Raw genomic sequence first — 21,589 nt, 5'->3', positions numbered from 1 at the left:
CCCCGGGCAAGTCGAGCCGCCCGGGTCACACCCTTCCCAGCCACCCCCTCCCACTCTGCCCGCCATGTTCTGGAGGAGGAGGAGATACGTGTAGCCTGCCGCGGGGCTTTAGCTGGCTTAGCATTAGCAACACGTAGCTAGGCGGAGGCGCAACAAGCCCCTCGGTCGCCGAAATAGGTGGTACATCTCGCCTTCCCTTTGGAATTGGCGTGACTCTTGTATGGGTTCACGTCCCGGGACGGAACGCACGGAACCCGACGCGGCACAACGGACACGGTGAGTGGCCGCCGGGCTTCAAGACGGTCGAGTTTGTTTGTTTTTTTTCCCAGAGTACTGTCCTGTAATCCAGTTGGCCGCGGTGATGTCTCCACCGAGCACCCGCCTCGGTTAGCTCGGAGGGGCGCTAACTAGCCTAGCATGCTACGCGGCTATCTCAGCACAGCGAGTACGCGCTGCGGGAGCTGGCCGGATTTGTTGTGTGTATCCAGGCGCGGGGCTGGTCTGTTAATCCCGTAAAAACGCGCAAATCTCCGTGTTACACCCAGAGAAGGGGCGAGCAACAGTTGTGCCACAAGCCGAGCCTACCGCAGACGGCGCCTGCCGCCGGCTAACCTCGCACAATCTCCCCCAGCTTCGATCCAACTTTTTTCTTCTTCTTCTTCTCAAAGCCAAGTTTTGTGTGGCTCTTTGAAATTGGCCCCGGTGAGTGGTCGGATCCCCGAGCGCCAACACCCACGTCGGTGGCAAACCCGAGAGATACGGACGGCGCAGCACTCACTTTGAGCTTTTACACTCGGCGGCTCCGACTGACAACATCATCAACGTTACCAACTTCTCGTCGTCCGCTAGCTAGCGTCGGATTGGTGTCGCAAGTTTGCAACTCGGCGTGCTAGCGTTAGCGCTAGCCGCTGCACTCGGGGTCCGCCATTCCGCCCGGCGTAGTCATCGGTGCTGTTAACGTAACACTGGGCGTCGTTAGACGAGTCAACCTGCTGGTGTAACCGAGTCAGTTGGAAGTATGGTCGAGGCAGTTTATGGAACACAGAAGAAGGAACTTAGCTGAAGCTAAGTTAGCCTACGTGCTAATCAGTGACATCAGTTCAGGGAAACGCCGTGATTTGTGTGCGTGAGTGCGCGCGCGCGCGCGCGTCCTTTACGGAGCGGGGTATCCATAAATGATTATGGATATTCCCTTTGCCTTTTGTTTTAACCACGCTGCGATCGAACAGGTCGCGGAGTCTCTTCGCACAGTTGCGAGTCATCGCGGTGGAACTTGACGTCCATGGACACACGGACGTTCTTGTGGGCGCTGTCTGTTCACACGCTCCGTCCCCAGTCGGCTAGCCCTGCTGGTAGGGAGGCGGGCGGGACGTGTTTTGCAGAAAGATCATGAGCAGGAGCTGAGTTTGAATTATTCGAACGGGTATGGTCGGTTGGTCGTGAGCTCCACTGAGCCCACATGGACGTGTCTTGGGATAGGGGCAGGGCTTTGTCTATTGTCACGATGATCAGTCGCTCACAGTGGGTGACGGATGCATCATCACCGTGCTCCTCCCGTCCCTGACTTGGCTTTGTCTCTCTCATCCGGCCTGGGGGTGGGGGGCATGCAGATCAGGAGGTGGCATCCCCTCCGTCCTTTTCCCCATTGCTTCTGGCTTAGTGCTCATCTCAGCCCCACGTAGACTTGAAGTCGCCTGAGGTCTTTGGGAAGGTGTGTAAGTCTGTGGCTTAGACTCGATACGATGGAAGTTTAACGTTAAGTAGGGGTACACGTTGCTTGTTATTCACGCTCGACTTTACCTGAAAAGAAGTAAATGGGTGGTTTTAAAAACCGGCCGGGTCACTTGGTGTCACAGACACGCTTTCTCGTGTCTGTCTCTCTTAACACACAGTACACACGCACACACTCATAACACAGGCACCTGGTTGTGCAAGCCTTCTATCTCTAGATCAGCTTTACTCTCGCTGTGTGGGCCCGGCAAGGTAGACCTGTTCTCAGTGCACTGCCTGTCAAACCGTAATGCTAATCACAATTGACCTAGGTTTTGCCAAGATGCTCAAGCGCGCAAGCGTAAAACAAACACACACACACACACACACACACACACACACACACACACACACACACACACACACACACACACACAGTAGTCATGGTTTTCTTGCATCTGACAGTATTTCCTCTTATTAGACCATTACTGTCAATATTGGGCTCTGTAACTCAAAGTTCCCACTAGTTGAATCAGAGCTTTTCAGTTGTTGCTTCATCTTGTCCACACTGACAGCACAGTAAGTAACAACTGTCAAACCAAGTTTATACTTCTAGCTCCATTGGTGGGGTCATGTTGCAGACATCAGTGTATTTCACCTTTGAAAATGTAAACATGACATTACAAATTGACATTGTAGTAATTTGTTTCTGCTGTCTGAAAGCCATTTCACATAAGATAAGGTCTGATAATATTCTAATAAACTATTTCATTTGGTTAAAACAACATCCAACAGAAGTCCTTGATTTGAATTATTTGTCTTTACAACATGGAATTCTAGTGTGTTGTTCTTGTCCACTGTGCAGGTGGTGTGGTTAATGTTTTGTCTAACACCTATTTACAGGGTCATTTTCTCTTCTTGTCCTCGTTCAAAAAACTCTGTAACGATATGTAACAATAAGTATAATCCAATTTCAATCTCACTGACAACAAAATGTACACAGTTTTCTTGTCAGTCAATTTCTCCTTAAATGTCCTTAACCTACATGGTGAGACTGTGCGGGCAGATTGTAGGTGTTTTGAGAATCATCCACTAGACTCTGATTGATTGGCTGGTTACCATCCCATCCAAGATGACACACTGGCAGTTTGACATGAATGATGACAGATTCCATTTGGTGATAATGAATCTGCATTGACACACAAATGTGTATTTCCAAATGCACACAAACATAAGTCCTGTGCGCCGTCTCCGCTGGGCCTCGACTGATCCAATCAAAGTAGGTCTGAAGGAAGGCGGGCCGGCGGTGTCTTGTGGTGGAGGTTGTTCCGGGGTGCGCGGGGGGGGGGGGTGGAATGGACAAGACAGACTCTCCTCTCTTCTTCCTGTCTGCCTTGGGTGAATAGGTGATTATAACAGCAGATGTGTCATTAGGTCTGAGCTGTATTCATTCGGATGCAGGGTGAGGAGGAGGAACGTTTGAAGGGGGGGTATGCCCCACGGGAATCACATTTCACTGGCATTAAGTGAATTTACGGGATGTGCCAACTTGTTTTCTTACCCTCTCCCAAACACACACACTCACTCTCCTCCTTGTTTCCTCAACCCCCCCCCCCCAGCTGTCTATCCATGGCATTGATAGGCAGGAAGCTCCCTGAAACCGATGCATGCATATGAACAAAAACACAAAGCCACTTGTTAGTTTGGAAATCAAGAAAATTATATTAAGTTATGCTGTAACATATTCAACACCCTTCCTCCGTTTGTGAAAGTGCTTCGTTTCGGGCCTTGTTGGTACACGCTCGGTGCAGGGATCAGATTACTGAATAGGACAAGTCTTCGTTGGGCTCCGCTGATGTCAGACAGACAAGCTGTGGGTAAAGAAAGATCTCAAAAAACCTAAGCTGCTGTTTATCACTGAGAACAGCAATTTAAATCAGATTTGGTGTGTTTGCGATGGGAATGTCTTTAAATCTGCTAATATGGTGCATGACAGTAGGGGGTGATACGTGTGTTTGCTCAACGGATTTTCTCTGGATAAAAGTGGATCAGCCCATGTACTAATCTGACTAAATGTTCAAACCAAGGAGATCCTGCTGTGGCGGGTTTGCTGCTGAGCCCAAACTGTATGACAATATCGTCTTTCAGGGACATCGATTTTTATTTCAGAAATGCTCATAATCACATAAATACAAGGACACTACATGGTAAACAAAAGATGCACGTATGGTACATTTTCATGAATTAATGTTGCGTGCTAAAGTAGCTCTGTATATGGAATTTAGATGTGCTGGGCTCCACGCACTTTCCATACTTGCAGTGTGTGTGCGTGTGCGTGTGTGTGTGTGTGTCAGGAAGTGATTAGTAGCTGGGCTGCTGATCTTTGAGAAACAGGACAGAGGAGGCATCAGTCACTCTTCTAGTCATCACTAGACTGGAAAGGGTTCATCTCCCCTGCCACCCACCGAAGGGTGGAAACACATTTTTACTCAGTCAGCGTCTCATAGCAGTACACTGAATGTGAAAGCTGACGTTCAAAACTGGCAGGGATAAAGGCTTTTTATTGTCTTAATTGTTAAAAATAATGCTTGAATTATTTGGACATTTTCTCAATCTGGCTCCGCTAAAATTACCTAAAGCTTATGTGACTACTTTGCTAACCTGTCAAACAACAGTACTGCACTCACCCTTGGGATATTTTTGCCATTATTTTGGGGAAATTATTTATCGGGTCCATCGCCGTTTGCCGCCGCCAGTGCCTTTTCATGACTCCCTGTGTACTTACAAGGCTCTAAGGTACAGGTTTACTACAGTAACTGAATAATATTTTACGTTTTTTATTTAATCACAAAAATCCTGTGATTGGTCCCAAAACTATTGTTTCTTTTGAATGCTTGGTGGTTTTTTCATGCTTCCATCCGTTGTCCTTCAAGCCCACCCACTGAGCCACTTCCCCACCTAAGGCTTTCTCAACAGGAATAGCATGACCACACAGACCTGACTGACGGCTGACACCATTCATTTTCAACACGCTACCTTGTAATTTGCAATTGAGTTGAGTTACTGTAAACTCAAGTGAGATTATAATAAAGTGGAAACACAATTCTTGGTCACACCACCCTGGCCTTGTGTAATATAAAGGAGGCAGGCTCTGTGACTCGCATGGAAATTGCTTAGAAGTGTGAAAGTATGAAATGTAATGTTTGGTCTAGTTTCTAAAAGGAAGGCACCACAGCTGCTCCTATGAATACAAATACTCTTCAACATTTTATAGTTCAGCTGTGGAAATTGGGATTACACCGAAAAACCTGTGACTCTACCAGATGTTTTGTTGTCTGTGTAACATTTTAGAGGTGTCGAAAATGTTCTCTTTTTGTAATTTAAGGTTTAAAAGATTTAAATTAACTAATTTATAATATTTGATCTTTAAAGGGAAAATTCTAATCGTCTCGAACAAGGCACAATACAAAAGAAATGTTCAGATTTGGGCACTTGCTCCGAAATTGATGAGAACGAGGACGTTTTCTAGTGTTGTGGTGAATTGTTTAAGTTTTGGTGTCCTACTTTAACGTGAACTAACCTGCTATTTTTCTGTTTGTCTTAGGTGATGGCGTGGTCATGTGTGCAGCTAGCGCTGTGTGTGTGGAGATGGTTTTAACATACGCTGTTCTGGAGGACTCAGGAACACTGCACTGGCCTGGAGAAGCCTCATAGACAAACGCACACAACATACACACTTGTACACAAAAAGATTTACGCATACACGCGCCGCTGCCGTGCCGGGAGAAAAGGGACACACAGACGCACGGATACATAACACAGGCGTCACCTGAAGTGCACCTACACATTGACATCCTGTGTTTGTGTGTTAGCAGCCCTACACCCAGTTTTTTGGTGTCCTATCTCCTCTCCTGTGTGAGAGAGTATATTGTATTCCCCCCCCCCCCCCCCCCCCCCCCCCGTCTGTCCCATCTCCACCGCCACCATGCCAAGCTCCACCATCCGCAGACAGATGAAGAACATGGTGAACAACTACTCTGACGCGGAGAAGAAAGTCAGAGAGGCCACCTCCAACGACCCCTGGGGCCCGTCGTCTTCCCTCATGTCCGAGATCGCCGACCTCACTTACAACGTGGTGGCCTTCAGCGAGATCATGAGCATGATCTGGAAACGGCTCAACGACCACGGCAAGAACTGGCGCCACGTCTACAAGGCCCTGACCCTGCTCGACTACCTGATCAAGACGGGCTCAGAGCGAGTGGCGCTGCAGTGCAAAGAGAACATCTTTGCCATCCAGACTCTGAAGGACTTCCAGTACATCGACAGAGACGGAAAAGACCAGGGCATCAATGTCAGGGAGAAGAGCAAGCAGCTAGTGGTCCTACTCAAAGACGAAGATCGTCTTAAAGGAGAAAGGTGAGGCGTTTTATGAATCAAATTTGAAAAGGCAAACATTAGTTTGAAATCTTAGTAATCCGATTGTGTTAATGTATCGATGGAATGATTTTATGATCGAGCATGAGAGACCTGAGTTGTCTACTTTATTCTCACCTCATTCTACGTGTCTATATTTGAAGATATTTATGAATAACTGAAGTTACAAAAAAGTGATTAAGGTGACCTCTTTTGATCTACTCTGGTCTCCCACCCTTATATTATGAGTTTATTTTTTTTGTTCAATTTTTCTTTTTATATCTCAAACACAGGTGAGATTTTGGCAAACTTTGGGACTTATCACTTTTACAGAATTATATTGACTGGCCTGGCGGAGAGGCTTCATATTTTCTTGGCCAGCATGTTCATCATCATTCTTACTAATGAATTTGCTGTGATATTTTAGGATTGAAACCATTTGAAGTCCTGATTCTAAGGGTGGTTTTTTTATTAGACTTGATGTCGTTGACGTTTTTTTTGTTGCCCTTGGTACCTCTAGGTTTAAAAAATAATATTTTGGACTTGAAAGAATCCTAATTTGAGTAAAGATGACTGATCATATACTCATATATATATATATATATATATGTTTTTTTCTGACCCTGCTAGGTCTCAGGCTTTGAAGACCAAAGAGCGCATGGCCCAGGTGTCCACAGGGAGCAGTCAGATGGGTTTTGGCCGAGGCTCATCTCAGCCCAACCTCTCCACTTCATACAGTGAAGAGTACGGCAGGTCAGAGGGCTCACCTGCCTCCTACCACGGCTGTGAGTATTGACTTGTAGTAACATCATTGATTGTCAACACGCAGGCGCACACAGGGCTCATATGACTAGGCAATATGCGTAATAACGGTATACTCCATTATTATTGTGTCCTACTTGGTCCAACTTTGGCCTACATCCTGAAACCTGCCCCTCCCCCTGTTCTGTCCCTGGCTTGCAGTCTGCTTTGGGCTGCATTCCTCAGATCTCTTTCTCTCTGTCTCTCTCTCTCTCTCACACACACACACACACACACACACACACACACACACACACACACACACACACACACACACACACACACACACACACACACACACACACAGAGAAAAGGAAGCTGAGTTCAACTTCAACCTCTATCACCCGCATGGCAGAGGATTCTCAGTGTTTCACTGCTGAATAATCAGTGCTGCTACTGCTGCTTCTGCTGAAATTTCACATGGTTCATTAATATTCACAACAAAACCTAACCCCCGCAACTCGCGCTTTTATACACTTTGCACAGCTGACTTGGGCTTGTTTGAAATTAACGGCACCATCCAGCACAGGCACAAACAAATACTCACATTAGCGCTGTTATAAGTGGCCAAAATGGAATTAGATCATTCCTTCTAAAAACACAGAACAGGCACTTGTAACATCACTGTAAAACCACGAGTTCTGCTGTTACCACTAATCTTCAGGACGTAATTAATGTAAAAGGCATGCATGAGCTCAGAGGAATAACTCGCTAACTTGCTTTTTTAATACATTGCGTCCCAAATATACATCGTTTCAGTTTCAAAAGCTGAATAAATCATTGTTTGATAATCTCTATTAATTAAAAAGGAACAAATTGTTGAATATTACTGTTGAATAGCCAAAGCTGATCAGAATGACAGGTCAAGTCCTACATTTAAGTTTGTTTTAAGATGTTTGAGATGGGGAAAAAACCCCAAAACGTCATCTCCTCTTTTTAATGATGACACTTAGTCACCGACAGTGTTGCAGCGCAGATTGTAATCAAGAGACACAAAATATCGGAACCAGTATGAAGGCTTGTATGGTCTTTGTCAAAAGGAAAGAGCGGCGCGTCATGATATATGTTTTCTGTTACTGAAGTATGTGCATAGTAAGTGTGTGTGTGCGTGCGTGCGTTTGCGCGCGTGTTCGTTCATCTTTCACTTTATGGCCCTCATTCTTTCACACACACCTTGTGTGTGAGTGTGGCTCAGAGGCGGAAGCTCCAGCGGCTGAGTCATCAGTTAAGAAAAGTGAAGTAGCGACTGGCCAATAGAAGTGAGGCTGGGTGGGTGCTTGCTGTGGGCGTTGCCAGGGGGATTTTTGGGATTCCAGTTGAATTTTTCCGAGTATTGTTGTCCAGACATTGTGTGAATGATCGACGACGCAAGTTTGACTGTTGGTGCTGACTTCATATATCCTCCAGCCACAAAATGTCCGAGATTTGCTTCATTTTGGTCATTAAAATGACGGTAATATAGAACAGAGGTCTCATTTTCAGCGATCAGTTGTTTTTGTGAGCATACTACATTCTTTACTAAACACAAATATACTTTTTTTTTTCATACTTTCCCTTTTGTCATAAAGCCCATTTACACTAGTTTAATTTGATTGTATTTTTCTGATTTCATTGAAAACTTTATTCAAAACTCACAGCTTTTACTATCTACACCAATGTGTGTTCATTTATGTGTTCATGTTAGATCCTTGGTGTATTCTTAGGGTGTAATTTTCCTGAGGTCGACCAGCCAACAGTAAAAGTAAATCTTTCTGTTTTCTGTAGTTCAGTCATTTTCATTTCCTTGTCATTTTAATCTAAAACTTGAAAGCCTTAGGAGTTCAGTAGGTCGACTTAAGCGATGGGATCCTATGTCTGCACTGCAGGTGGTGTATAAAACACAAATATGAAACAACAAACGTAGTTCCATAACTCCATATCAGTAAATTTAGTACAATGTGTGATCATATGTTTGCATGTGTGGTCTAATCTGAGTCATGGTTCCAGTCCGTGCTCACCTCCAGCATGACAATTTCAAATAAATGTATAAACAAGTAATGTTGCAAAATGCGTGAGAGTCAAACTCCTCTGAGAAACCGCCTCTCACCAGGTTCCTAACAGCCACCTAATTCTTCATCGAGAGAGACAAGAGACAGAGTGTCTGCAGATGTGTTGGTAGTTAGTGGTTGACACCCTGGGATGAAAATCCTGCACACTATTATCACCACATAATTCTGCTGCCGATGACACCAGCAGCCTTCAGCTCATTTTTACCTAAACTCAGTCCTCTCTGTTCAGAGCTTGAATTGCATCTTCACTGACCTTATTTAATTTACGTTTCTTTGGTCAGTAAACTAACACCGCCACAGAAAACTAAGATGGTGAGATAAGAAGCAACTGGATTAAAACAGTAGAGGGAACCGTCAGCAGGGCGATTCAGAGAATGCGGCTTTGAGAAATTCATTTTTTCTGCGAGCGGACAGAAGTGTGAGGTATGCCCAGAAATCATGATTATCCATATATGGTCCTTTCCCACAGTGGTGGGCATGCTACTGGTGTGTTGTAGTTGGCTTTGAGTTTTGTTTATTTGTCCTTTCTTACTCACTACTATTAAGTGTTGCACTGTTATTGTGTGCCAGTTTAGTCTCTCTTAAGGCTTCGTGATTACAAACCGCTGTTGTCTTTGGCTCAAGTGAAATATTCCTTTTAGATGGAAGAATGTAACACATCTATTATGGAAGAAATGTACTACCTGTTGCACAGTATGCATTTTGTACTGCTTATTTTTTTTTTTTTAATGGTTGAATTTTAACCAAAGATTCACATATAATCTCAGCGTATTCTGCAGGGTTGTATACGGTCTCTCTGCAGGCTTTGTACGGCTGCCTTCGCCGTCTTTTTGAGGCAGACATGTAGCTGATGCCGAGTCCATGGCTGAAGTCCCACCAGCTAACCAAACACACCTTTACCCCTGGTACTTCTGCTCATTTCCCCTGGAGCCATACGGCCTAGACATGGAGCAAGGGAGGCATTACTCAGTGGATGAAAGTTTGCTCTCTTTGTGCCGGTACCTTGGCCTGTGTTGTGGTGGCTCGTAACTCCCGAAGCTTTTCATATTCTATATCATCTGTGCGTTGGTTAGTTTACAGATGATGTAACGAGTTGAGCTGTCTTTAACGGCATCACATTTCTGACATCATTTGTAGATTGCCGCCTTTTGATCAACATCTGTCCAACCACCTCAGTTTGAGTTAGGATTATCCACGTCCAACAATTAAATCTTTGTACCATTTCCTCATCATGGAAACAATTGACGTGGCAAATTTACCGTTACTCTGATATGACGTCTACTGTACAGGGAAGTATTGACAGGGCGAGAGGATGTTAGTCAAAGTGTGTGAGGTTTCAAAGTTACTGTGAATGTGTCTGAGAATGATACTAATCACCAGTGTTTCCCACTGTCATAGATGTGTCAGTGTTGTTGTTTTGTTTCAGTACTAAGACCTTTATGTATCCATCTCTAACCAAAAATCAAAATAATGGAACATTATATGCAAGGTCATCACGGTATGTGTGTTTGTGCGTGCGCGTGTGTGTGTGCTGCTGCGTCATGAGCAGCAGATCATGTCAAGACTGGTCTGTTTTCTGATTTCGAGCAGAGACAGAGAGGAAAAAAACGAGGCTTGTACAAAGAGGGAGAGGAAGTTTTTTTATTTGAGTTCAGGTCCGAGAGGAATGGTCTACGTTAGGCCAGACTGTCCGTGCAGTATGTGATGGAGACCCATGTGGCGGCGATGTTAACATATACGTTCTGAATGTGTCTGTTAGCCACGTCCCCCAATGCGGGCTCAGAGCTGGAGCAGGCCAGACCTCAGACCAGTGGAGAGGAGGAGCTACAGCTGCAACTGGCTCTGGCCATGAGCAGAGAGGCGGCAGAGCAGGTATACACGCACACAAACACACACAGAAACACGTGTGCTAACATGGCAGAGCACAAATCCATCCATCCACAGTATTCACTGCATTTGTAAAAACCATCTTATTCTAATATTTGAATATTGGATGTATATTTAGAGAATTATCAATGCTGTTTTCTTCATTTGACAGACTGAATTTGATTATTTTGGATGAAGTATATTAATAATAATCTTTTATTTAATTCTGCTACCTCAAGCGGCGTTAAGACATGTACTGAAGTGCGGACATTTTTTTCCAGACAGTGCAATTTCCTAGTAAAGAAAGCCGACTAGGACATCAATCAATACAGTTTATTTGGATGTTCGTTACATTGTTCTGGAAATGTCATGCCATGCCATATACAATAGCTTGACTAATGGTTTGGGTTTTTTAAAGAAAAAGCTTTAGTTGTACACATGCTGTATATGCTAACGGCGCTCCGGGTGTTTAGGAGGACCGCATACGAAGAGGGGACGACCTCAGATTACAGATGGCTTTAGAGGAGAGCAAGAAAGAAGGTCCTGGTTCAGCAAAACTAGCCAAGAAGAAGAGAGAGGTAAAACATACAGACACACACACACACACACACACACACGGACAAAGACACACACGGACACAGACACAAGAGGAGAAGACTCAATTATTCCATTATCATTGCCATGCTTCTTAAATAGTCCTCTGTCTCTCGCAAGCTCCTTATTCTGCCTGACCCCGTCTGATCCCTCAGTCGCAGTAATGAAGCCACTAACTGGCAGCAGACTGCCTAGTTCACTCGTCATTATTCTGCCTGAATAGCCCGACTGACTGGCACACAGAGCCGAAGCCACGAAGAAGTAGGGCTGATTGACCACTGTCAGTGTGTGAACAGTGTTTGTGCTGTGGTCCTTACTAATGTATTCTCTCCATCGTCCATTCACTCAGCAATTTTAATCATCCCATTCTTCCCTTTTTCCTCTGTTGTCTGCATCCTTCCTTCTCCCTTCTCCCCTCTTCATGTCTCCTGATCTTTTTTCCTCTGTCTCTCTCTAGCCACAGTCGTCTTTGATGGATCTGATGGACGTTCCAGAGCCTGGTGCCTCTGCCGACCCCTGGGGCGCCGGGGCTGCAGCTGCGGCCGCGATTGGGGCTGGAGCTGGAGCTGGGGCTGCTGCTGCATCAGCAGACCCCTGGCAGTCTTATGGTATACACACTCACTGGAAATAGTCATGTCGTATGATATCGGCACACTTACAGACTTATTTGTGTAAAGAGTCAGTTTTGTTTGTTTGTGTCGTCTCTGTTCTCCACCTACTGCTATCACCACCATGACTCTTTGTTAGAGAGGAATGCTGCTGCACTGGCTCAGCAGCATTACTGTGCAGGGGGGCGGGGGGTTGAGGGTGAGGGTGTAGAGGAAAATATTGTGTTTTTGTCTCCTCTTGCTCATGATCTCTTCCTCTGTCCCTCCTCGCCGCCTTTCCAATTTTACCTCAGGGTCTGCCCCCAAGCCAGCAGCCCCAGTGGACCCATGGGGCGCTCCTCCCTCTGTCCCACCCATGAAGAGCAGTGACCCGTGGGCACCGAACTCCACCCCTGCCGCTGACCCCTGGGGCTCTGCAGCTACCCGCCCCAAGATGTCTAACACAGGTGACCGTCAGGGAATGGTTTTCCGTTTTTTCATCAATTGACATCAATCGCTAGGGCGCTCACAAATTCACAGTCACAACTGTACCTTGACCAAATAGATAAATGTTTACGGTCGTCTGTCTGGGAATCATGTGTTTGAGTTTAAAAGCTTTGGGGAATTGTTTGGTATTTTAGGGAGGTTGTGCTCTCTATAATTTAAGAAATTAAAAAACATCCAATCAATGGCTAATGTATGTTGACAACAGGTGTGTCAAAAGAAGCACACGCAGTAACAAATTCTTGTGTACATCTGCTTGCTTATTGTGTTCATTTGTCTTTCCAAAATATCCCCTCTCATTCATGCTTGTGTTGTCTGTTTCCATTTGTGTGTGTGTGTGTGTGTGTGTGTGTGTGTGTGTGTGTGTGTGTGTGTGTGTGTGTGTGTGTGTGTGTGTGTGTGTGTGTGTGTGTGTGTGTGTGTGTGTGTGTGTGTGTGTGTGTGTGTGTGTGTGTGTGTGTGTTTGTGTGTCCACTGTCTTTCCACTGTCCGTCCACTTCCAGGTAGTTTTGACCTGTTCAATTCATCCAACGGTACGTCCAAAGAGGACTTCTCAGAGTTTGACAGCCTGCGCTCCTCTTCCTCTGTCCCCACTGGTACTCACCCTTGTCTTCGTCTCTCTAATGACACAGTCTGTGTTGGGTTTTTTTTCTCTCTATGTCTGATAATGTCTGTCTGTCTGCAGATGCAATGTTTCTCCCAGGCAAAGACACACACATGTCTCGTCTTTATATGTAAATGCAACCAGACCAGAGCAAAGACAGTATTAGAACCACTGAAGTCTTTTTTTTAAGGGGTAATAATTGTCCACTGAAAAATCATAATGAGTGATTGGGAAAAAAAATAGCTGCTTGCTCTAGTCTGGTCCCATGACACTGTGGTGTAATCTATAGCTTTTATGTGTTTATTGCTAAATACTTAAGACCTGGGTCATCCACTTTATGAAACCCCTCTCAAATCCATACATTCCTAAATATTGTCTGGTGCTTCTGGCCAGAAATGTAGGAGTAAACTCATTCACAACTCTGTTCAGGTTTGTAAAAGGGGTTCCAGTCATTAGCGTGGCGCAGGTCTGGGTGTTTTTCTCATGTGGTTTGGCAGTCTCTGGGTGTGGGAGGGTGACATTGGTGTCAGACTTTTGCTCTAGCTCAAGGCAAACACCTCTGATTCATTCAAGGACATGGTGAGAAGGAACACAAACACGGAGTGTGCAAAGTTGCTTTTTTTCCCAGTTAGGGAAGCAGCCGTCTGCAGAATGGGCTGTTGAAATGATTCCATTTGAACCAGCTCTGGCTGAAATCCACAGGATTTATGGGACATTAATACGCACAGGGCTGATTTTATCATGAGCCTCTTTCGACTCTGTTACATGTCACTTCCTGTTCTGAGAAGACAGTTTCCATCTTTGACATTTCCTTGTGTGCGTGTGTCTGCATTGATGAATGTTTCTGCTCGGAAAAAAAAATCCCAAACAGCCAGGCTGTCGGCCTCTGATGTCCTCTCATAACATCTTCTGATCAGTTTATTGCACCAACCACTTCAATGGCACTCAGTAGTGCTCATACCTCCGCCAAGGCCCAACAGTCCCCTTAAATTCAAGCTGCAACAAATTGCACACAAGTATAGATAATATATCAGTCCCCTAAATGTGCCAGCTTTTTTTCCATCAAGATCCATTAATTATTCCCTTGGAAATTATGAAAAATCACCCTATCTCACAGTGTTGAAGAAAGTGACAAAAAAAGTCCTGGTTCTGCGCCTTTATCCGGATCCACGCCAAAAATTGAATGGGTTATTTCCTGGCCCATGTCTCATCCTTTCACCAGGTTCTGTAGTTCCTCGAGCAATCCTTCTGATGAGATCCTTGTCGTATCTCCTGGTAAATACCAATATGGGTTTACATTGGTTGTTAACAAGTTCAGAGGTTTTGCAGACTTTCAGAATGTGAAGATTTGAGTATAAGAAGTATAAAGTTTAAAGAAACATATTTATTCTTTTCAACTGAAAATATATCTGTCTAATATCGCACATGTACATATTAGTATTTGGCACCATTAGTCTCCATGATTTCATGGTGTTTTACCCACCCCAGGAAAAGCTCATTGATTAAATACAACCACCGCTTTTGCTCTCTGTTCCTTAGGTGATGGGGGCGTAACATCGTCCATCCCCTCCCAGGCCAGTCTTGCAAGCAGCAGCAGCCTGGACCTCTTCGATCCCCTGCCCACCTCCTCATTGAACATGAACCTTATCAGAAAGACTCCCGAGTCCTTCCTGGGTCCCAATGCAGCCCTGGTGAATCTGGACTCTCTGGTGACCAAACCAGCCCAGCCCCCGCCAGTCGTCAACCCGTTCCTGGCTTCAACAGGTGGGAAGAGGAAGAGTGGTTATCTCACAGTTGTTAAAATTTTAAATATGACTTACTTATTTTAAGCACTTTTACAGATTATGTCATCTGTAATTGTTAAAATGTTAAAATGAAATTATTAATAATCTGTGCACAGGAAAAAGTTTTGTATTTTTTCTAAATCTATATAAAATCACTGATCCTAAAATCATGCACAGACATGATTTTTTGGGGAGTGTCGTCAATAAGCCACAAGATGTGGACGTACATGTGTAGGCCTGAATAAAACACCCATCTGCACAGTTGAATGTTCAATCAGTGACTCCACCGTGTATATACTTGCTCTCAACTCTGTGGCAAGAGAGATTATTCACATTTGATCAATCTCATGGAATGACAGTAACACAACGTAGTCAGAATTCTTGTTTGCTGATGGTTGTCTTGTTACACCTCTGTGCCTGAGGTCGGCCCTAGTTCATAAAATACAAAATATTGTTATTTCCACATAGACTCAACAAAGACTTTGAGCTCACTAACATCTCCTCTCTTCCTTTGTCCCTTTGTCCCTGTCGTCATTCAGGTGTTTCTGCTCCTACAGCGGCAGCAGCGGCTCACGCCAACCCCTTCCAAGTGAGCCAGCCAGCTCCCCCCACCCTCAACCAGATGCGGGTCAGTCCCATGCCCTCGGGCTTTGCCGCCATGCCCGAGCCCATGGCCCTCTCCTCCATGCCTGCTCAGTCAATCACTATGGTCCCCATGGCAGGGATGGCTCCCATGGGCCACGTGATGCCCGGGATGGGGGTCAGCGCTCTCGGAGGTGTGGGGATGAACGCGGGGATCCCGGCCTCCATGTCCATGCCCCAGCCCCTTATAAGCATGCCCCCACAGGCCGGGACGCAGTCAGCAGGAACCACCAACCCCTTCCTTTTGTGAGGGGGTGACTTGCCCCAGAGTTACCTCTCTTCCCTCCCTCCCCCTCGCTCTTTCTCTTCCACAAGCTTCAAAATGAACAAGGATATGTCTTATCCCTTTTATCCCTTTATAACCACCTCCTACCCAGGCTGTGGTCCCAGCCTGGCCTCCTCCTAACTTACCACACTCCTTTCTCCTCAGTTACTCTATCTCTGTGCTAAAAGCTGCCTAGTCCGGTGTGTTCCATGCTGATCTGACCATGTTGTTGGTGACCACAAGGAGTTCGCTTCTGACCATAGACTTACAGAGTAGCAGTGGTGTTTACAATTTTATTTTCCACAGAGGACCCGGTCTCTCATCCCCATCCTCCTCTCCTTCACTCGCCTCCTGTCCCTTAGGACTGTTCCTTTTCTTCTTCTGTGGTGGAGTGACAGGAGAGAATGACTGTACTAATTCCAGGATCTTATCTCTTCACTAAAGCTAATCTTTTATAAGCCCTGTCAGCTGGTGTGTGTGTGTGTATGTGTGTTTGCATGAGTGCACACGTGCACACATCCCAGTACTTTTACACTGTGTATATTCCAGTGGGTTTTACTCACACACTGGAGTAATGAGAGATGGTCAGATGTGTTTATACTCAGTGTGTGTGTGCGTGTGTGTTACTAAGCAGGGATTTTGCACAATTCCCCCCCCCGCGACTGTTGGGCTCACCATTACACCTTAGCTTAGGGAGGGAGGCTTGCCCTAAAACGGCCGAGACGACACACACTGCCTCGGCTCTCGGTACCACTCAGTCAGTCACAACCCTCGTCTGGTCACTTCCCGTCACATTTTCCTGACCTTTCCGCATAAACTTTGACCTACAGTGGTCACGGGATTAACGACGAACACTTGTCAAAAGAGATGGACGCCTCGTCTGAGGGGTTGAAAAAAAAAAAAAAAAGTGTAAATGCAATTTGTGTTTGTACGTTTGTGTGTGATCATGTGCAGCGGTAATGCTCAGATACTCACAGCCACATTGGTGATGTGTTTATCACAACCCAGTGTGTGTTTGGAGAAAAAGACATGAACTGTGATGGCATCAGTATTTTATTATCTGAATGTGGGGTGGGGGACAGTTTTTTTTTCTCCCCGTTTAAGATTGTTTCTAGGGTCAAAGGGAAGAGGTGGGGTGTGTGTTTGTGTGCACGTGCGTACACGCATGAGAGATACGTTTTAGCTTCCAAGTGTACTTTACTGAGTGACAAATGAAAAAAAACTGCTCACTAAAGTGGAAACTGGCTTAGATTTCCTGGAGTTAGTTTCTGTAGTGTCAATGAAAACAAAGGGTAATGTAGACATCTGCAGCCTTAAGGTGTGTTAGTGAGGGTGTGTGTGTTTATGTATGTATGTGCTCGCATATGTCGCGTGTGTGTGTACAACCATATATCAGTGGGGGTTGCAAGACATCTCTGGGTTCAAAGGGCGTGTCAGCCAGTCAGCATTGTGAAGACAGTTTACCTCTGGGTGGATTTACTGTGGCTAATCTAATGAAAAGAACATTATCTGGTTGACACGCACACACGCGCGCACATGCACGGGGTTGCTCCAGGATCGGTGTATTGATAGGACAGGGGAATCCTGCAGCACACAACAACAGAGAGACGTCTAAACAAGCAGTTTTTTTATTTTGTTGGTTTCTTTTTTTTGTTATTTACTCGTTAGATGCAAATCCATAGCCGAGCCTTTCTGAGTTTCGGAGCTGTGTACTAAGCCGTGTATCCTCTTCATTCTCTCTTTTTGTCTATGTTTCTGCCACCTTTTTTTTTTCTTCACCCTATGGGTAGGCTATGTAATTCTCTTCTCTTAGAAGCACAACTGTTACCAAAGTCATAGCGACTGTGATTCCTGAGGATGTCGTACTTTGAGTAGTTTGAAGAGTCACCCTTCACTGATTTCTTTTCTCTGTGATATCAGAGACCCCGTTGTTTTTGGGGGGGTTTGTTTTTTTCATTTCTGAGCTATTTTACAGTTTGTTCAGGAGCTTGTGTGAGAAAGTGTTACTGGTGGCTGAATATCGGCACATTTACTGACAGCAAGCAAAGCACCTCTGTCTCTATAGGTTGGGAAAGGTGGGACGATGAAATTGAGCTAAAGATGATCAATTTTGCCTGGTGTATAGACCCCTCTTCCCTTTAGGTCACTGTACTCTCTTCTCTTCAGTTCTGTTAATATCACTGCCAATGTTTTTACTATGTGAGCTGGCGCCCTCTCCTGGTCTGCTGTGACATGATGGCAACACCGCGGGACTCTTGATATTTCCACTACAGGCAGACCTTCATTCCTCTCAGGCAAAAAGGAGGGGCAGCTCCGACCGTGTGTGTATGATTTTTGATTGACGATGCTGAGGGCTTTTTGTGCTTGGGGTCCTGGATGAATGGATGTGACACTTAACTTGCAGACCAGCAAACAATTTTTAATCTCAACTAAATATATGCAAGAATTGGAGCGGAAAAAAGGTGAGAAAAAACAAGAAGACCTAACGTTTGCAGTGTTTAGCAAAGTTAGATTTGCTAACAAAGTCTTGTTAATGAATGAAATGCTACTATGACATACTCCAGACGAGACATGTCACCGTGTCGCTGGCCTTGATTTCACTGTGGCCTGACCTTTAACTTGACTCCAGCGATTGTGGAAAACATTGAGTTGTCGATGCATTGGAGAAAATCAAACAAACTTTACCGTCTTGGAAAAAAAAAAAGAAGAAGATCAGCACTCCCAAACCGTCAGATGACACTGCAGCTCAATCCCAGGCAACAGCTTCACACTCACGATTGTGGTGCAGTGAAAATGTGGCCTGCATGTAGCAAGCTCCTCTGTGTGTTACTATGTATTCACTATGCTTTTTATCATGAGGACTAACTGGACTTATGGACTGTCTGTCTTTGTATGCATAAACAGCCTCCTTTATTCTTTTCCGTGTCTATTTACTCGTCTCATAGTACTGGGAGCAGGCTGCTTTTTCTTTTTCTTTATTTTTTTATTGGATACGTGCTCAACCCATTGGCATTATAACTGTATAATATAATTTATCATTTGTACTATTGTAACATACTGTTCTCCTGTATACCTTATTATTCTGTGTAATGGGTTTTGTAGGAAAAGTCACCGTGATATTTTAACGGCATCTAAACAAGCGAATGCAGCAGGCCACACCCTGTTGGATGAGGACAACTGTAGCTGCATTGGTTCAAAATAAAATGTGTATCACTTCCGCTCTGTAACGCCGGTGTCCTTGTATTTTATTTCAGGAAGAGAACGACCGCAAACAACTAAGGTGACTTAACTTGAGCAACTATCAATAAAAAACATGTACAAGAAATTCGAACTTGAAAATTACAGTCAATGTTTATTTTTAAAAAAAGTAAAAAATACAGTTTAACAAATGCAAATTTTGAATATATGTTATAAAATCTCACTCAATTTCATAGTCTCATTTCATTACATGTTGATTGGTTGTTCTTCTGTCGACCAGCCGGATGTGGCCGACTGGGTGTTTGCAGGACTTGCTGGTCCCGTGTCATAACCCAGCTTCTTCATGTCTTTAGTCATGATGTGAAAGGAGACGGTGACGAAGCCTTGGGACCGAACCCGCGTCACTGCAACACAAGAATCATACGGGATACATATTGTAAGTTAAATATATTTTAATTTCGTATACAATGTTGTACTTGAAATTGAACTGTACCCAACACGTTACTGTTATTGGTGTTAACAAAAAATAGATAATTACAGACACAAACCTTCTCTCCCTTCACCCTGAGCCACTACTTTAGGGTCTGTGTACTCGGGTCGCCTTCCCAGCAGCCAGCTAAAAAAGAGGGGGGTAAACATGGATAAATTATCATGCACGTGCAATTCTTAAGCACTCCCCTCTCCAGCACACAGCGAGTGGCGTGTTAATATACATGTAAAATACAACTAGGGAGTTGAAAGCGGGAACCGCCTACATAAACACACTTTTCCACATCAAGTGGAAAACAGCCAACATTGTTTTGGGAATTGGAACGGAACAATGAGTAACTCTGCGTATGTCTTTCCCTGCAGCTGGGAAGTGTGTGGTATTGTCACGACAGACGCCGAGGAATTTATCGTCAGCGGGACTCACAAACTCACACGGAGGAGCGGTAAATATTTGATGACACGCGGCTGCTTCACCCAGCGGGCTCCACTCATCCGCTGCAGCACCACAGCTTGCGGAGATGGAGAAAAAAAACGACTAAACGCCACCGTTTACATTTTCTCACCTTGTGAATTTCTGAAGTCTCCACGTGGACTCGGGAACAAACATGGGGATGGTTCGCGTATGTCTGGGGAAGTGATGGCGAATAGAGTGAACAAGAAAAATTCAAGCAAGTCGAGCAAAAACGCAATCCACGTGGCCGTGACTAAGCTGGGTGAGATAAACGAGCATTATGCACATGCTCCAGGCAGGGATGTTAATTTAGCAGCAGTTCTACTATTACTATACTAAAATCGAGGCCTGCTTAGAAAAAAGAAGAAGAGGAAGGTTATAGTGGTAATACTTACGGTCCCGGTGTGAAGGGGATGTGTGTTGCTCCGTAGCCTCGGACGACATCGTTGCCAAACACGTCTGGACCGTACACACTCACCACAAGCTGAGGCCCTGTAAAAAAAGGTTTTATTCAACAGAATAGGATTTCTATACGGCGCTCAATTCCATGCTGGAAACCAAAGAAGACATTTCTCAACCCATGGAGGAATGATGGCAATGCCTACCGACCCGCTATGTGAGGTTTGTGTGCGAGCAATGCTTACATCCAGATGGGCTGGTGCTCTTAAACGTTGTTTCCAGTGGGAAGTTCCATATCAATTTACGTGAAGACTGACTGCCTTTACAGGTTATTTGAGTGATGCCTTCCTCCAGACCCTAGAGAGAAACACACACGAAGAAGAAGAAATGTTTGGCTTATTTTTGTTTGAGGGCTGGCTTCATTGATTACGAACTGATTGAGTTTCCAGCCAAATGTTGACATATTTCAGCTGCAAAATCTACATTTAAATCACTCCTGAGTTTGAGGTTCAGCACATTCATAACATGACACCGTCGCGAAGGGACCGTTTCCCATACAATCGTCAGCTCACCCACCGAGGTGGAAGTCCAGTCGTGTCCGTGGACGAAACAGTATTTGCAATAGAGGTTGTCGTACTCTGGAAACTGAAACACAGCACCAAACATCAACCTGTCAACTTCCTGCACGTGAATACTGAGACACACCTAGAGATTGTTGTTGCTAACTGAAATTAGCTGCTAGGCTAACAACGGTAAGCCACTCACGTTCGCTCCCTCAATTTGACCGTTCACGGTGAGAAGAAACGCAGACGGGTTGCTCGTGGCCATGACAACTTGCTTAGTAGACGAAACCTTGAATGGCTCTTTTGTATCGCGGCGATTTCAACCGAGTTTACGAAGAATCACGACGCTCCGTTGCTAGGGCGACGCTTGCTCCTCCTCACGGGTGCCCGCTAGGTCCAAGCTGAACGGAAAGCGTTGCTGAGGCGCGCGCACGCACGCACACAATTTAATGCAGCATAATGTCCACAAGGTGGCGGCAGCGTTTCAGCTACGCGAACGCCCTTCAGCCATTCACCTGACGAGAAAGATGCGCTCACCTGCGCCGGAAGCTAAATCTCACACTGTGCACAATGCTGAAACCTGGGTGCTTTACATCCAACACGTCTTGGATTCAGCCAGAAGACCACGCCGAGGTTCAGAAACGCAGTAAGTGGACCATGAGTTTGAGCAG

The 21,589-nt window shown here is 45.1% G+C and overlaps 3 protein-coding genes across 5 annotated transcripts in view; 1 reads left to right on the top strand and 2 right to left on the bottom strand.

Annotated features, from left to right (window-relative positions):
* The window catches only part of grapa (GRB2 related adaptor protein a), a 33,656-nt gene extending 32,614 nt beyond the window's left edge, over positions 1-1,042 (bottom strand). The window contains exon 1 of the mRNA XM_035614990.2: positions 779-1,042. The gene's annotated coding sequence lies outside the window, so the exon portion shown is untranslated. The remainder of the gene's footprint in view (positions 1-778) is intronic.
* epn2 (epsin 2) lies at positions 73-19,045 on the top strand. 3 transcript variants are annotated; one of them, XM_035614984.2, is made up of 10 exons: positions 73-276; positions 5,315-6,126; positions 6,754-6,908; positions 10,732-10,844; positions 11,312-11,416; positions 11,890-12,040; positions 12,334-12,486; positions 13,027-13,119; positions 14,667-14,891; positions 15,451-19,045. In XM_035614984.2, exons 2-10 carry the CDS (start codon positions 5,696-5,698, stop codon positions 15,801-15,803), a joined length of 1,779 nt encoding a protein of 592 aa, XP_035470877.2. In that variant the 5' UTR covers positions 73-276; positions 5,315-5,695; the 3' UTR covers positions 15,804-19,045. The 3 variants fall into 3 exon arrangements, with proteins under 3 accessions (XP_035470877.2, XP_035470878.2, XP_035470880.2); XM_035614985.2 differs by having other exon boundaries at positions 74-276; positions 13,027-13,056; XM_035614987.2 differs by lacking the exon at positions 13,027-13,119 and having other exon boundaries at positions 76-276.
* A 105-nt stretch (positions 19,046-19,150) lies between these two features.
* b9d1 (B9 protein domain 1) lies at positions 19,151-21,323 on the bottom strand. The gene is made up of 7 exons (XM_035614992.2): positions 21,121-21,323; positions 20,932-21,000; positions 20,601-20,712; positions 20,352-20,448; positions 20,069-20,131; positions 19,565-19,632; positions 19,151-19,420 (listed from the first exon to the last, which is right to left on the bottom strand). Exons 1-7 carry the CDS (start codon positions 21,181-21,183, stop codon positions 19,263-19,265), a joined length of 630 nt encoding a protein of 209 aa, XP_035470885.2. The 5' UTR covers positions 21,184-21,323; the 3' UTR covers positions 19,151-19,262.
* Positions 21,324-21,589: the final 266 nt, after the last annotated feature.

Source organism: Scophthalmus maximus, chromosome 17 (assembly GCF_022379125.1).
Source record: "Scophthalmus maximus strain ysfricsl-2021 chromosome 17, ASM2237912v1, whole genome shotgun sequence".
Classification (NCBI taxonomy): domain Eukaryota; kingdom Metazoa; phylum Chordata; class Actinopteri; order Pleuronectiformes; family Scophthalmidae; genus Scophthalmus; species Scophthalmus maximus.
Note: the sequence above shows the minus strand (reverse complement) of the source record. Positions and strands in the feature narration are given on the sequence as shown.